The 17553-nt window shown below is 36.8% G+C and overlaps 1 protein-coding gene across 1 annotated transcript in view; it reads right to left on the minus strand.

Annotated features, from left to right (window-relative positions):
- Positions 1 to 17553, minus strand: part of GABBR2 (gamma-aminobutyric acid type B receptor subunit 2) — a gene marked incomplete at both ends in the record, with an annotated part of 450697 nt that overhangs the window by 224530 nt on the left and 208614 nt on the right. Inside the window, 4 exons of the mRNA XM_084216671.1 lie at positions 1027 to 1263; positions 2427 to 2618; positions 7954 to 8019; positions 13103 to 13204. Coding sequence (XP_084072797.1) covers positions 1027 to 1263; positions 2427 to 2618; positions 7954 to 8019; positions 13103 to 13204 — 597 coding nt within the window. The remainder of the gene's footprint in view (positions 1 to 1026; positions 1264 to 2426; positions 2619 to 7953; positions 8020 to 13102; positions 13205 to 17553) is intronic.

Here is a 17553-nt window from a genome sequence, read left to right on the forward strand (position 1 = left end):
TCCAAGGCAGTTTGTTCTAACATGGGGACAGGATTTGACCAGCTCCCTCCAACCTTCTCCATGCTCTTGCTGCAAGGAGGTGCCCCTCTGTGCACCACTAAAACACTTTTCTTCAAACACTGTTTTCCTTATCTCTAGCCATATTGCAGACCAAGCACTTTGCTCAACAAAGCATGCTCCAGTAGGCTCCTTGTTGCAGCTATTGCAAACTCCAAAGGCCATTTTCCCTGAAATGGAGGCTGCTCATTTCTCTTGGTGAGGTCTGCAGACTCCTGAACACATATGCACCACCAACTTCCAAATTATATTGCCTCAGATACAATTAAGCAATTAAGAAGCTTTAAGACCACACTCCTATTGCCGATTTTACTCTGCTAAAAAGCAGAAGAAAGTAAATAAATGAAAAAAAAAAAAACCTAAAAAAACTACTAAGGGTTTGCAATTGTACAATTCAAATCAGAATGAAGATACCATTGTATATGAGCAGTTCTTAAGTCAATGTGAGCATGCTTTGTACTTGAATGTGAAAAAATACAAATTATAAATAAATTTAAATCACAACTGAAGCATGTTGCAAGAATATCTAGGATGTACAGGACTGGAGTTTGAGACAGTGCACTATAGCCTATTTTCAAACCTAAATGATGGAGAGAAATATGTATTTTCAGATCACATTCCAGGTACTCCTTACATGCTAAAAAAATTCGCTTAAAAGGTCACTGCAGCTTGCAAAACTTGTGGTTCCCTTGAGACCAGTCTGATTTGTTAATTCAGATGACATTCACGCTTAAAAATCTGATAATTGAGGAATTGTACAGTGTCATCCCTTGGCATCTGAAGACAGGTAACGAGCAAGACTGTCGAGGCATTAATTTTTAATATAAAGTGGAACTGGAAGCTCTGAAGATAGAAGAAATAAGCAACTCTGTTTCTTTTTCAAGCATACTTAATATTTAATACTTGTTTCAATTACTGACACAAAATCCCAAACCTCCTGCATCCCACAATTATCTGACGAGGACTTACCGTTACTCCAAAGAACCGGGTTTCATTCATAGCATTCAGAAAAATATTGCCAAGTTTTTGATTCGAGTAGTTAAAATCTTCAATTTTTTGGTGCTTGTTGGTGGAATTCAGGTAATTCATTGCCCGCTGTAGGGTCCTGGCAATCACCCACATTCCATCATAGGCATAACCATGAAATTTGCTGGATTGTCCATCACCACGTCTAGCGTTGTATTCCTTTTCATATTGCTGTGGAGTCTACAGAGGAGATAAAATTCAGTTTTACCTCAGTACTTAACCTTTTACAGAGCTGAATCTAAACCAACACCTCAAACTGCACCCTTCAGTTTAGAGATGTGCATAACTAAAGGACCTCCAAAATAAAAATTATGAAAGAAAATAAAATTCAAGAAACATATATTTCTTGGTTTAAAGACTGCTGGTGAGATTGAGAAGCAGAACTAGTAGACAGAGATACTGAAAGCAGTTGTACTGCCTCACTGTATAAATGACAACTTGCTTTATTTACAACTTGCCTTTGTACTTTTGTACAAAAGGCTCCAGCTCAACCAAATCTGTACACTGGTGAGCCATAATACCAGAACAGGGAATAAGTCTCTATCCCTGCAAATTAGTGGTCTGATAGCACCTTACAGGATAACACAAATCAAATAACCTTTACCTGAGCAACCGTTTGCTCAGTATGAAATTTTGAGTGGCAAGTCTATATTTTTCAAGTTCACTATGCTCTGGATGGTGTGCTGTCATATGATGAGCTACCCTTCAGTAAAGTTGCCTTTCATGTTCACTCAGCAAGGCATGAAAGGCAGATGGAAAAAAAAAACAACAAAAAAGCAGCAAAATCAGGCATGTTTATTCATTGGTCAGCATTTGTATGGATTTGTTCTGTGATAAAATTTTATGTGTGTTATGGAATGTTTATATTTAAAACAAGCCTCACCTCCTGCCCCCTAGTTCTGAGAGATACAAATCACCATTAAAATTGGCCATTTGCAGAATAGGTTTCAATAAGAGTTTTCTGTTTCTGTGCTTAACTATTTAACTTGAAGTGACATGATACTAAAGACTGTAGCACATGATACAAAGACTGACAGCACATGATACTAAAGACTGTAATTCAAACTTTAATGTACATTTAACTATAATGTTCAGACTGGGGGAAGAGGACAGATTTGAAGCAAGGGACTTCTTTGCTTTCTTACCCTTTAGATAATTAGATTTGATTTTGAAGTATTTTTAAATTGCTAACTAATGGAAAGAAGTTAAACTAACTATGATAACTTCCAGGTCATTTGGTAGAAGAACCCTTTAGCTTCACCTCCTTCCTTGGTGCTTCCTGCACCAGCCCAGCAGTGAGACAACTGATGGTACAATAAAATAGATGGAAGAAAAGTACTAACCCTTCCTGATATAGTCTTATTCGTTTTTGAGCTGAGAGGCTCAAAATCCACTCCAATATAACCTTCCATGGCTGCAAGAAGATGTTTGCTGAGACACTGTGAAGAATTAATCCAGGCTTCCCACCAAAGATTTTCATACCACCCTGGAATAATCCATTGATATTTGCTGCCATACATTTCTTCATCATAAGCCTGCAAATAAGAAAAACAGAAAATAAAGTGGACATTGTAATAGAGGCATTGAACATAAAACCAATTGATTTTGGTTAACTTTTTTTTTCATTATTAATGAAATGATGGTGTAATTGGAATACACAACTATTTTAAACATTTAGAATAATTACTTGCTAATAATGAAGACTTTTTTTGAAGACTCCTGACTTTAGAATTCAGGAAATGAGAATTTAATAAACCCTGTTTTTCTTTCACTGGATCATTTCCTAAAAAAACAGAAAAATGAAACTGTATTCTAGAACTGAAGCAGTTAAAGAAGAAGACAAACAGAAGACACAGCTTTCCACAGAAAGTTCTTTATAACACAACTATTACATGAGTGATAGAACTACCATGCTACCACATTTAAATCAAGTAATTATCACCCCTTAAATCAATCTAAGGACTAGATTATTGGATCATAGGTACCATCGAATCACACGTGGCAAATATGAATTAGGTGACTGCTAAAAAGCAGACCACAGTAACATTAAATTAGCAGTTCCTTCTGAGGAGCATGAAATTGATAAAGCAAAACCTTAATGATTTTTTTCTCAGCAAGAACTTTCTTCATATGAAATTCTATATTGTTGCAATACTGAATTCAGCCAACTGTAATCCAAGATACTGAGGTTATAGTTAGCTCCTTTCAATACTTAGCAGATATCTATAACAGGAAACAGGAATACGTTCTTAGTCAGTCACATATGCTGTTGTACCTAAAAGCTGATGTATTCTTAAATATTCTCTTTGATTGGGAAGAGTGTTTTAGGATAAAATTAGCAAATTTTATCTCAGATGTTTCTTGCACTGTCTTGCAACTAGATATTTTTCTTTTGACATTTCAGTCAGACTACATTTCAAAACTGCAGGTTTCATGTTTCTTTGGCTCCTAATATAAGCAATACTTGAGATAGAAGGCCCAAGATAAAAATTCTAATTTTTAGAAATACATGGTGTAACCTTAGAGCTCTTAACTGGAAAACTGCTTCTTTTTCACAAAAAATATTACGGAAGGAGGAAATTATAAGAATGCAAACAGGACATATTAGTCATTCTGAAATAAGTGTTTTGAAAAGTATCCCAAAGATCATACAAAAAGCCTATCAGAGAAATAAAGATCAGTAACAGAATATATGAAATAGGAAAACCTCCTAAATATGTTGATATCCAAATTAAAAATGGGCTTTAAATCTGTGAAGTCTATAATAATGGTGCCAGCTCAGTTCATAACAGCATTGTGCACAAAGCAGATTTATTTGGCGCCTCGTTGCAGAAGCTTTTGTTCAGAGAAAATCAAATTTCATGGCTTTGTATACAATGCTGCTTGAAAGTCCTGTCTGAAACCTGGTGTCTTGCATCTCATATATTACTTGTTCCACAATCCACATAAACAGTCTGTCTTTCTCCTGCTTGTTAATTCTGCCCTTCCAGAACCATATCTGCTTCTGTCCTCCTGCCCACCTGCCCTCCTGCACAGCTATGGAGACACTGAATTCCAGGGCGACCTGTGAGGGAAATAGCAATTCCAACCTGCAGTACTCCCTTCTAAAAGAGTTTGCATTATACAGTTAGGTCATTCAAGACCTTTCAGTCACTCAGTGTTTTATATCTGGCAGTTTTCAAATCATGAGGCTGCAAACTGACACAGACTAGTGCTTTTAGAGAAGGACAGTCTTAGGTAGCTTCCCCTGCTCTGTAGAGATTAAAGTATCAAGTAGTGTGCTGCCAGAAAGTATTGGCTGAGAACTATTCTGAAATTAGAGCTGCTGGAAATTTTCTGTTTGCATAAGCACTTGTACTGTTTCCTGCATAATCTGTGAATGCCCTGAAAAATCAGCTGAAAATTGAAAGTTTCAAAATAGCCAGAAATTTCATCCTGGAAACAAGGGACCATTCCCAGCATGGTTGCCTGAAAGACTGGTTACAATTTCACATTTCTGCAACAATCTGGTTTACCAAAAGGCAAAACAAATACTTGAAGAGCTGTCAGATCTTCCTTTGAGACATGGTGGAATGACAGGGCTTGAAGGGTAGTCTGGAGAAGGCAAAAGTAGGAAGAAAATCAGATCCTCTGAGGCTGAGCTCCATGACCATGCAGTCATTTTTCTAGTGACAGCACAGCTGACAGTATTCAGACATTTCAGTGTTTGTGTCCCAGAAGACTTATTGCAAATAATGCTTTTTTGCCACTATTTTCTCCCTGTTGATTCTGCTAAATGGAGATGATTTTGATGCTAAAAAGATACAAGTATTTGAAGCACATGGATCCTTCTTGAAGTGTTTGAGTGCACATAGACAAATACTTACAAGTTTCAGTTTCTAAGAGGAAGATTTTTTGGCAGACAAGCAAACTGAAGAAATTTGCACATACCCTGTACCACCAGAACAGCATAAAGTAGTCATACATTTTTCTTAGTTCTTCTCCCATACCCTATGTAGAATGCAAAGCCCTGACTTGCTGTCGAGCAGCCAGGAAATTTTAATGGACAATTTTTGCTCTTGTGAAAATGAATTTTTATTTTTTTTCTTTTTAAACAATTTCATCCTTGTTTGAATCCATAAATAAATGCTTATTTAAAACAAAGAGATTCATACAATAGATATTTCTTATGTGTAGCAAACAATTACTGGCAATTTGTTGATTGTTGAAGTATTAAGTTTTGAACAAAAAGCTCTAATTTCTATTCCAAAAAAATATCACATTCATCCCACAGGGGTGAAAATTAATTATGAAGCTCAGATTTCCCACAGAACTAAAATTGCTCACTGCTTTTGACACTGGTGATAAATGAACAGCTAAACTTATTTAAATCCTTGTAGGAAATACCTGCCAACATTCACTTTGGCTTGAACCAGTCCTGTCCTGTTTTTAAAGTTTGCTACTGAATTATACTATCTTTTAGTCCAATTTTTTGGTGTGGGTGTGGGTGTTGGTCTCTTCTTCCAAATAACAAGGAACAGGAAAAAAGGAAATGATCTCAAGTTGCAATATAGATGGTTTAGATTGGATATTAAGACTTCTTCACTGAAAGGATTATCAGGGACCAGGGAAGAGGTTGAGTCACCATCACAGGAGGCATTCAAAAGATGTGCAGATGAGGCACTTAGGGACATTACTCAGTGGTGGACTTGGCAGTGAGGGATTAATGGCTGAGCTTGATAATCTTGAAGGCCTTTTACAAGCTAAATGGTTCTATGATCTTATATGAACTCCTATGGATGTCCTGAGGAAACCTCACAGAATATGACTGTTGAATCCAGGCAGAAAAGTGAGGCAAAGTTTAAAGGTTTCACCACCTACATAAGTCATTTGCAAATAATATTTAGGATAAAACCACAATCAGTGAAAATAAAGATGAAAGTAAAAAATCTTGCATTAGTGAAAAAGCATCTTCCTTTAACAAACTCAAAGCCTTTTTCTGACTGACATGAGTAACCCTGCAGAAAATAACAAGGAATCACAAGTGAAATGTGTCTGAAGATACACATGGAAAAGAGGAGTTAAAAAACTTGTCAAATCTAAGTTATTGTGATCTTAGACATATATCTGTAGGAGTGCATGAGTCAACAATATATTTTATGAATAATAACAAGCTTTCTGACATATTGTAGTGCATTAATTTATAAATGACCTACTTTGAACTGCCCTCTCCTGCACTCAGTCTCCTGCTGAAACTCTCACATAAATACATTTAAACAAGCCTAAATACATGATATTTCAGATTTCTCCAGGCTCCAGAAAAATCCACCTTATTATTTTTGACACTAATGTGCTTTAGAGGCAGCCATCACACTTTAAACACACATTTCCCATGTTCACACCAAACTGTAGCCACAGAGACCTGCAGCCAGCGCTCGTGTGACAGAGACATCCTCTCCCTGGAACCCTTCGGATGACAGCAATGCAGACTAAAGGACAGCCTGCCCCTCTAAGGAATTCTAAGATTTCTTCAGTGGCCTCACATGAACATGGATTTGGAGGAGAATTCTAGAGAAATGCAACTAGAAATTAAGGCCAGTGAGAAATGAGGCCAATCTCTTGCTAATGTTGGATTGGAAGATAATTCTGACCAGGACCCCTCTGCTGGGGAAATGCAGCCCAAACCCAAGAGATCTGAGGAGGATCTGGGCTGCAGAAGTACCATTCTTTCTTCCAGGAATGAAACAATAGGAGATTATCTCTGTCAATCAAATTTAAATGGCAGTACAAAAAGATCTCTCTATAAAGACCTATAAGAGATGAGAAGAATGAAAAATGAAATAATGCTTTCCATTTCCTTTTGGATGAAAACAGATTTTGTGCCTTCCAAATATATTCTACAATCCCCTTTCCAAATTTTGCCACCGACTGGGACAGCTGCTGAGTAAGAGCCAAAATGCATCTGAGACACATGTAGCAGTCAGATTTTGAACTTCTGCCTTTCCTTTCTTTCTGAGGATAGGTAACTGTTCTCACTAAGTGAACGCTAAAAAAAACCCCTTGGAAATTTAGATACTGTCATTATTGCTTTTCCATTATATTTACTGTGTTCTTGGATTAATCTAACTATTTAGACCAAGAACTCAACACTTAGGCCACTAAAATCTTTCTCTTTTGGATTTTTTTCAGGCTGGTAAAAGTATAAATCCACATTTTAATCCTGCTACTTTTAATGGTAATAACAGTGGATAAGTTTGCAGCACATTCACAAAAACAAATGGTGAGGATAGGGAATTTTATGTTTGCTAGTCTCACTGCTATGGTTAAAAAAACTTTATTTTTCACCAACTAATTTTTGCTTTCATGTAATACATGTAAAATGTACAGCAGTCAGATGGGAAGGACAACTGTACAATTAGCAACATTTTCAGTAGCAGAAATTATTAGTGTTGCTGAGTTAGGATGTATAGGAACTGTCTTGAATTTCCTATTCTTTAAAAGCAAAACATGCCAAGCCCATACACACAGACATTATCACCAGAACAGTTCTCGGACAAGACTGAAATCCTGCAGTTCTCTCTCTATCTGCTGCAACATATGCAAGTATTTCCTTGGATCTCATGTGAAGAGCAAAGTTCAAATTTGATTTAGCACTTAATTCCACTACAGGAAAGTAATAAGAAGAAGCTAACCATGCAGTCTATGCCTAAATTCCACTGAAGACAAAATATTTTATTGAAAGAGAAATGGAACTACAGAAGTGTAACCTCTCTTTAGGATATAAACCTTCACAGAGCTGAACTCCATGAAGAAATGTTTATGCTAAAGTTACTTTTTTATCAAACCCAGCACATTCTTTATTCTGATATGCAATTAAATGTATTTACTTACACAGCAGAAAACTTTCACAGCCATTTCCTCATTAAACTGGCCAAGGATTATCCGAATATCATTGCCCTGCAGATGGAATAAAATACAGGGCAGTTAAACACAGTCACAGCTTCCAGATACCACTTTACTGGCCATTCAGATCATGCAGGGAGTTAGCACAGATTACAGCTCAAGACAGAATTAATACAAAACTATTTCATCTTCTATAAGTCCAAGAACCTGAAGTACTGCAAAAGAAAAAAAAAAGGTGAGGTGTAGAAAATTATTAGTCTATAGTAGTAATGACAGTAAAACTGATACTGCAGTCAAATATTAGTATTCAATAACACTAAAATATCAAATATTCTTTTGCTTCCTTGCAATATTTCTTCTACCATTTTGCGCATTAGAACGAGTTGAAGACATAAACTTTTCACTGTCTGCATGAAATAAAGCTTTAAAATTAAGAAATGAGATTTGTGAGATCAAATGACTTGATATTACACCTTCTTTAGTAATTTTTAAAGATTTCACACATACACCATCTTCTCCACAGTCACTACAACCCATTGTCAACTCCCTCTCTACTCCTTCCCACCTCCACACATTAAAAAAAATCATCATAGCTTAAGAACCTATGACTGAACTCCAAAGACAATTTTACTTTCATACTTAGAAACATATTAAGAGAGTCTTCCTAAATATAGGAGCACATGCAGGAAAATATTTCTCTAGGAGCAGGACTAACCTCTCCCTAACATGAAAAATTACTTCTAATATCCATAAAACACACTTTTATGGCTTCACATTACTTTTTCTTTCACACAAAGGCAGAGTTCTCTGCAAAAGCTTGAGCAAATCAAATTTTTCATTTATTTCATATAAGACCTGTTTAGAATTACTAATAACTCTTTCCCTCTCCAAGGAAAAAAGAAACATATGCTTCGGTATGATTTTCAGCAGCAAAAAACATTTAAGTTTTAATTAAATCAATTTGTCAAAGAGTTTTAGCTCAGATAATTTCACTGTTTATTGTTATACTTCTTGTTCAACAGAAAAAATTATGATGGACAGTGCAGTAAGGTATTAGAATGCCTCTGTAATTAAATGCATGAAAACAGTATCACTCTTAGCATGGTTTAAATCAGAAATAATGTGATGTGCTTTGCTCATTCTGAACCTGTGCATTTCCTGTAAGCCTGCTTCTCTTCATTTTTATATTTAGCTGCAGACTGATAAAGTAATGTAAATCTTTTTCAAGTGGATTAGATTCTTTATAAACAAATTTAACAAGGTTACATGAAACTAAACAAACAAATTACACAAATTACAGCAACAGTATTGCAGTTTTTGTAAGGACAATAAATAGATTTAGGAATTATGCAGATAAAAAACTCACCTCATCTACTATTTCTTTTTTCACATTTTAAAAATAATTTAGTTATTCTTGGAACCTCAGCTCTGAGTCACTTGGCTGCTCTGAACATAAAAATGCAGACTTAACATTTGAAAAAAAGAGTAGCAGAGTTTGATTAAAAATAAATGGCACAGCACAGCACCTAATAATTAAACTTAAAATCGAAGAAATTCCATTTTATAACATGATGAGAACCAATTAAAAGAACAAACAAACAAAATATGTCAACTGTGTGGCTTCAGTGTGTGACAGCATTCAGACTGAAGTCATGGTGCCTGTGGTGTGTGGTTTCACACCTAAAGACATTGCTTCCTCCTGGTTATCACATAATTTAGTTTGCAATCATGTAACCAAGGAATTCTGTGTCAGAAACACATGTAATTTAGGAAAGCCTCAACAGTTCTCCCTCTTTCATGCATAGCATCTTCCTCTGTGCAATGACACACTCCTCAGCCAGCCTCTTCCTCCTGAACTCCACTTATTGCATTCCCTTCCACATTTTCACCAATTTTTTTCCCGAAGAATTGCATTTAAGATTGCAAATAAGCCTAGATCCATTGGATGCCAGGCTTGGGTCTGCTGGCTCCATCTCACATAAGTGACACTGAAGCTTCAAACTGCACAAAGCTCAAGTCCTTGCAGGGGTTTTATCTTCACAGACAATGAAGTCTGCGCCAAAGTGTATCAGAGCTGGGTTCATGTCAGTGCTCGTGGGCCAAAGTCCACATTACAAACTCATGCAAAGAGATACATCAGATGTCTGATGGGCATAACTTTTTTACCCCTTCATTCATACTGTTAACTGACTGTAAACCAACATGATTTCCTTGCAAGGATACACTATTCCTTTATTCAAATGCTTGCAGAACGATACAAGTTAACACAGTGGAACTTCCTCATAGAGATCAAAGAAATCACCCACTGGATCCCAGCAAGCGCCAAGGCTTTTTTCCAGAGAGCTGTAAATTGCTTGCATGGAGCTAAAACATAGTTGACAGAAGAAGTTTTAATTCATGGAACCAGGCAGGTGATCTACAAGATGATTAAAAACATCCCAGGGGGAAGGCAACTCCCAAAACTGCACTTACATAAAAAGACCAATGTTTAGACTGTTTGCCAGATGGTGAGCTGTCATATTTACTCTTCCTAGAGATTACAGTAGCAATATCAACATTTAAGCTTTGCCCCTCAGTAAGAAATACATATGTTCCCATATGGACTAAAGTTCAAACAAGAAAATGAAGAACAGTTACATTTCATTTACCCACAGTTGTGGCAAACCCTGCACAAAAACATGTTTTATGAATTAAGACTATAGCACAGCCTTAAAAAATAATTTCTTTCTTTCTTTCTCTCTCTCTCTCTCTTTCTCATAGGTGAGGATATTATTTGGCTATCAATTATAAAATGTATTTGGTAGCACCAGGAGCTGAGTATTATAAACCCTGAAGAGAGTGAGGATCAACACATCTAAGATGCTCTGCTGAGGGATGAAGAACAACTTGTCTCCTTCACTGTCATTTCTAACAGCCTCAGACACGAGACACCCTTTAGCCTTTTCAGAGTTTTTGAGTGATGCACATTATGCTGAAATAGGCAGCTATTTTTTTTTCAGCCTTCAGAGCTTCCCTTGTTTGATCAGATTTTAATCTGTCTCATTTCTAATGAATAACACCACAATGTTGTATTATATAGCTTTTCAGAGAAGGATTGCTACAATATCTCATCTGCCAGGAAAAGTCAACGTCTTGGCAGGCTCTTTATGAGATACCTAAATTGAATAGCTCAGATACTCTGTCTTATTCTCTACCACTATCTGACAGTCAAGAGGTTATCAATAAATCTACAAAATCCTGGGTAACTTTGACAAAAGAGGTAGCCACGTGTTCTGCCTTCTAAATGCTTGAATGTCCACTTGAAGAACTAGAGATAAGCCTCTGACCTTAGCTGTGGAATGACTGATGGTGAAGGTGAACCAGAGGACACCAACTCCCACCATCAGAACATGATGGTAGTAACACTTTTGTCCTACATGCAAAACACGAAAAAGTTGGAAGCAGAAGCGTTATTGCTGTTATAATTTGTCTGTGCATGCTTAGAATTTTCAAGCATTCACATGGATGTACAAACCCATCCCTTTCTCTGAACACAAAAATGAGTTTTAAAGATATCCTTGAACTTAAATTTATCTTTTAACTGTGCAGTAGAATGCAGTAGAAACTAAAGTGTTACTGAGAGAAATATAAAATATAAAGGTATATTTCTGCAAATCATGCCAGATTTTATTATTTTCCATCCTATAATCATCAATTTAATTAATTTAAATGTGTTTGTGAAAATAAAAGGTATTACAGATAAGCAGATACCAGCTTACCTTAGATATGAGGTTTACATGTTGACAAAAGGAATGAATATTATTAGAATTGTTTAGCTAAATTCTGTGTCAAATATGTACCTAATGACAACTAACCTTATGTTTCTGCCAAGAGCAAGCAATTTTCGGGATAATTGCTTATTTATTATTTTACTAATTTGTTTTGAAGAAGAAATAAAGAGATAACAATTATTCTGTTAGTTCAGTCATCTGGAATTCCTTGTAAAACAACCCAGTGTGTTGTTGATGCAGAGGACAGTTAGAATCACATTGCTTCTTCTGACTTCCAGCCTGAAGATGCTTAATATGCATTTTTTTCTTATTAGTACACCATTCCTAATCAAAAATATGGACTTTACTGTAACACCCACTGGAGTCTCTTCACCCAGACAGGTTTCCAGACAGCAAAAGCAAACTGGCTTAGACTGGACAGACACAAATAAATTTCCACAAACATAAACTTTACTTATTAATACTTTAAACATTCAGGCTTATGTCGCTAGATTGTGAAAATAATAAAGCCCACTTAGTTTTACATGCTCCAGAACCTTTCTAGCTTCAGTAGTGGTCTAGTCTTACACAGGTCAATATTGCTTTAATGTAATTTTTTAAAATATAATTTAGTTTATTGCAGGGTTTTTTTGTAACCTTTTTACACATATTTAAGCATTTGCAGGATCGTGCTTTGATTGTTTGTTATATGCACTTTATGCCAGAAACAATTTGATCTTGGCCATTCAAAAGTGCTTTCTCCTGCTGTTCAATCATTTTTTCATGTTCCTGTGCAGTTTAAGATTCATCTCTCCTGTGTATAGTTTATTGCTGGATGTGCTGGATGGTAATGCTAAAATATAGTTTTAATTTTATGAGATGCCAGAAGTCTAATAAATCATCATAATAAGAGAAGGATGGGAAATTATTCTGCTACCAAATTTTTTTTTCTTCTTTTTTCTTTATGATTCATTTGAAATCATGCAGATGCTGTTAGCAAAGAATTCAATTTAAAATGTGTAATGAAGCTAATGGAAAGAGGCTCAATATTCTTTCTACAGGACAATTCACCTTAAAAGTGTTCTGGTTCCAAACCTCAAGAGTTTTCACACATATATCACTATTACTGGGGCTTTAACTGCAAACATTAAGCCAGCAACAACTTCCTTTGTTTAGTATTACTACCAGGAACTATTAAAAATATTTACTATATACATAGACCATTAACTTAAGAAAGACTAGGCACTCAAAATGACATTTTTTGATATTATTATGCAATGGAATGTCATAATACATCATTCTAACACAAACTTCATTTCCTTAGTCCTCTTCATAGAAACAAAACCATCACCACTTTCTCTTTTTCATCAGGAAACAGGAACACATACCTTAAGCTTCTTTACATTTGTGCAGGGATCATCGGAAAAACTCTCACTATCTGAAATCTCGATGTCTTTGCCATTAAGGACGTCAGCCAGATTATTCCTCACCTGTCACAAGTTGAGAAAAAGGCAAACTAGTGAACCGAGAGCCAGTGAGAAGGAAGCAGATGGACTGCATTTATACCTGCAATGACAAGCAATGATCTTGACAATGATATACGCACCCACACAGGTTTTTCCATTTCGCCTCAAATGTGACCAAGGTGCTATTCCCCTACAGCCCCACTCTGCCATCAATGGCTGTACCAATGGCTGGGCTTCACTATGAGTGGCAAATAGAAGTTCACACACAGCCCCACAAACTGGGCTCCCACATTGTGTCGTGGGGTGGACAATTCTTTTTTGTTTCCAGGGCTGATAGGACCAAAAATTTTGTTGGAGTCAAAGCGATGTTTGAGACAGTATAAAGGGAAAAGGCTCATCAAGAGAACTCTTATACATTCTCAAGTACTTATTTCAGCTGGTCCTAGCATGAATCAGCAGAGCTTAGCTTACATCACTCAGGGGCTCATAAGGCCTAATGAACTTCTCTGTGGCCAGCCCCTCTCTTAGACCACTCGTCACACCATGGGGCACCAAGAGGTAGAATTGGCATGGAGGTACATGCCACCAGGTACTAGCAGATTTTTTCACCTGTTTGATAGTGGCAAGATTGTCCTCCTTGAGGTGCCTAATAGCACAAAGGAGCAGACAACATACAAAGCCATCTGGCTTTCTGATTTAGGGTTTTTTCCATATAACTTCTTCAAGGTTTTCTGTCTTAATTGCTGCTGGTTTTCCTCCAGCCACACAACTGCAAAACCAGTTTCACATTACTATTCCTAATAGATAAGCAAAAATAATTTTAGTCTGGAACAAGATTACAGACTGAAATGAAGAGAGTGGCACACCAATTTTAAGTTAATAGAATTATGATCACATCAATGGCAGTGATTGTCTATTTAATTTGTTTGTAATAGCAGAAATAGGAGAAGCAAATCAGTGTAAAACAGGTATCCCCCATGCAAACACATTAAAAAGAGGATGGAAGATACATGAGATTAAACAGGAGAATTTAGAAGCCTGTGTAGCATATGCAGATACTTTCTGATGACCCTCTGTATGGGTCATTTCCTGACAATCATCATTACACCAGCTGCCTTAATTACTTCTTTCATGGCCTTTATGTCATCTTATCCCCTTTAGTCATGCTTTAAAATTACTAAGACACATTTTTTTTTTACTTTATAACCTTTTACAATGATTAGAATAAATGAACATATAAGTAACTTTTTATTAAAAGTTGTTTTATCTCAGAGAAGCAAGTCAGAATGGTCAGTCCACCAAGATTTGTTACATCCTTTATCCTTCTGTGATGTTACCAGTTTTTAAACTTATTATATGAAAATGTGTTCATAGAAAGTGATCAATAGTGACTTCTGCTTCTATACTAGTAAAGCTGAATTATTTTTATTTTCCAGCGACGCCATTAACAGCTCCTTACAACTGAGGTTTTTCTTGAGACAAAGAAAAATTGGGTTTTTTAAAAAAAACCAAACATCAGTAATAACAAAATAAAACAAACCTCTCTTGATCATAGTTTAGCTAATGTCCAAAATCCTTCTACCTACTGTAAGAAAACACTAGAACTATAATTTGCTACTGACAAAAAGTAGCATTTTCCTTACTTAGCATCAATGTACTTTCCAAAGGAGTACAACTTCTCATATGCTTCTACGCAATACTGTCTTTCTCCTGTATGGAAGCAATTTTTTTTAGTTTCAGACTTGCTTTTCTGATATTTTCTGATCAATACTAGTCAGCCTTTTAAACAAAAAAAGGCTAGATTAATATTACTCAGCTAAACTGAGCAGAAAACAGCTGATTTACCAAATATTGACTAGTCAAATTAGGCCATTATTAACATAAGAACAATGACAAAAACAACACATTAAATATTATTAATACTCATGGATAGGCTTCAGAGGTGGGCACAAGGCTGATGTTTATAAAAATTATACTTGAGGCTGTCTACTGACTTGTTGGGATTCCATCCCTTCAGAACTTTGCACTTGAGGAATTAAATTGCGTATGTTTGGGGTTATTTCTGAGCATTGCTTATTTAAATTCAGCAATTGAGAAATTTCTTTGACATCTCCCTTGGCTCATCTGCTATAAACAAAGTATCTGTAGCTTTCAGAGATCCTAGGCTTTTCCTTTATCCACTGATTAATCTCCCGAAAGTCACACCTTACCAGGTTTTGTGCCAAAGAAGTTAAAAACCTTTTCCCTTTACTGCTGCAATCAGATTTACTGCTGCAATCAGATATGTTTTCCAGATGCATCTGTTGTGGAGATTTCGCCAAAAGAAAGGTGATTCCTTCCCATTATCCCAACAAGATATTAGCAGCTTTTTAAGAATTTGCAAGGTTTTTTTAAAAGACGATTTTTCCCTTTCAATGCTCTGACCTATGTCTGACACATGTCATCTTATGTCCCTGATCTGGGAGTTTTTTAACTATATTTTCCAGTTTTCGCTTCCTATTTCCATACTTTTTTTCCCCACCAACCTCAGGTTCTTTTCTTCCTTTATAAATACTCTAAATATATCATGGAATGGAAACTTGTGCTTTTCTTTCTACAGAGGTTCTTGACTTCCTTTAGATAAATTTTACTACAGAATCTTCTGATTTGGATTAAGGTCCAAAGTCAGCCACCTCCATTTCTAGAGCTGCCCATCTTGACGCTAACATTCCTATTTTGGATGAAATTTATGAAACTCAGAATACAAAATGCTGCATGTTTTGTTTTAGCAGATGCTTGCAGTCCTGGAAAGCGTATCACCAGCAGTTTTAGTACAAGCAGTTTTAGCACTCAGCAGCAATCGTTTCATTCCACCACCTCCAAGTAAGGAGAACTCTAAACTACTGTGCTTCTGGTTTTTGTTGTGTAAATAGGATAATTTCCGCTTTCAGAAACTGCTGTCACAAAGTGGTAACAAAAGTGCATCAAGTTTTTATGGGGATCCACAGTTGCTAAGGAAATTTTGCACCAACTGAAACGCAGCAGCAATGTAATTCCACAGGATTTTAGACTCTTGTTAACAATTTAATGAAGGCTGTAGCTCTACGTCTGTTTTTATCAACTTTACATAAAGACCGCAATATTTCATTTTCCCAAAACAGGAACTACCAGCCCTGGTCATTTATAAACCTGAAAATTTTCACAAACCAGTGAAAGACACTTCTGCAGTGTTCTGCAGTGCCTACAAAACTAGATGAAAGCAGTATTTCACCATACTACATATTTATTCTGTGTGGTCAACCGCAAAAAATACTGGGGTGCAAATATGTTTACTCAGGGGCAAGTTCCAAAAAATGAAGAGTTTGTAAGGGATGCTTTTGCAGGAAGAAAAGAACGGCCCTTTTGCTTTGGGCAAAAGTGAAGATGGGATGTAAGAGAATTGTATTTTCTCTCTCATTCTGCCAGAGCTGTCCTTTGATTCAGCTCCTATGACTGAAATAAAGGTTTTAAAGTTTGCTACCAAGTCAATCTGTACAATTTCTTGTGAAGTGGATGGCAGCAATACTTGCCTACCTCATAGCTCTTGTATCAAATTTAGTGATGTTTGAGAGGTGAACAACAAAGTCCCTCACCCTGCACCTGTGAAAGAAGAAATACAGGGATTTTGAGGAACAACGAACTTGCACTGCAAAGGCAGAAATTTTAATTTCTTTAATCTCTATCAAACTGAGAGAGTCGATAGAAAAAACAACTGGGATGTAAAAAATGGTGAGTCTAGAAGAAATAAAATGTCAACATACTTGTGCTCTGTACCAGAAAGAATGGATGTAGCTTTAAGAAAACGAAGAAAATGTTGGGGAGCATCCTTAGGTCTGGCAACCTAAGGAAGTGGGGCACAAGTGCACAGCCCTTGGACCAGGGACCTCACCAGCCAGCAACCAGCCCGGACAGTCTTGGAGAGAACAGCCACTTCCAGCCAGGAGGGGACACCCCCATGCAAGTCCATGGTAATAAGGGAGGTCCAGTGTAAAGCCGAGAAGTCGATCCTCAAGTCTGGAGCAGGTTTGGTGAAAATAACCAGGGTCAGGCAGAACCCATGGCAGGTCCATTCCAAAATGACAGGACTGGGGACGAGCTTACCGGGTACCTGCCAGGCATAGCTGTGATGGAGAGAATGAAAAACCAGCCCCCCACAGCATCACAGGGGCATGGACTGATGGCACTGAGCTGAGCTGAATGGGGTCAGGGATGGGGAAAGGGTGGAGGGTTGCAGCCCTAGGGTGCTACTCAGGGGCAGAAAGAGGTTTTGGTGCTCTCAGAGCCCCGACACTGAATTTTGTCTGTTTTTTATTTCCTACATGAACTCTGTGTGATGATTCCCTGCGTACAATACA

This window comes from Fringilla coelebs (assembly GCF_963513975.1).
Source record: "Fringilla coelebs genome assembly, chromosome: 1".
NCBI lineage: Eukaryota > Metazoa > Chordata > Aves > Passeriformes > Fringillidae > Fringilla > Fringilla coelebs.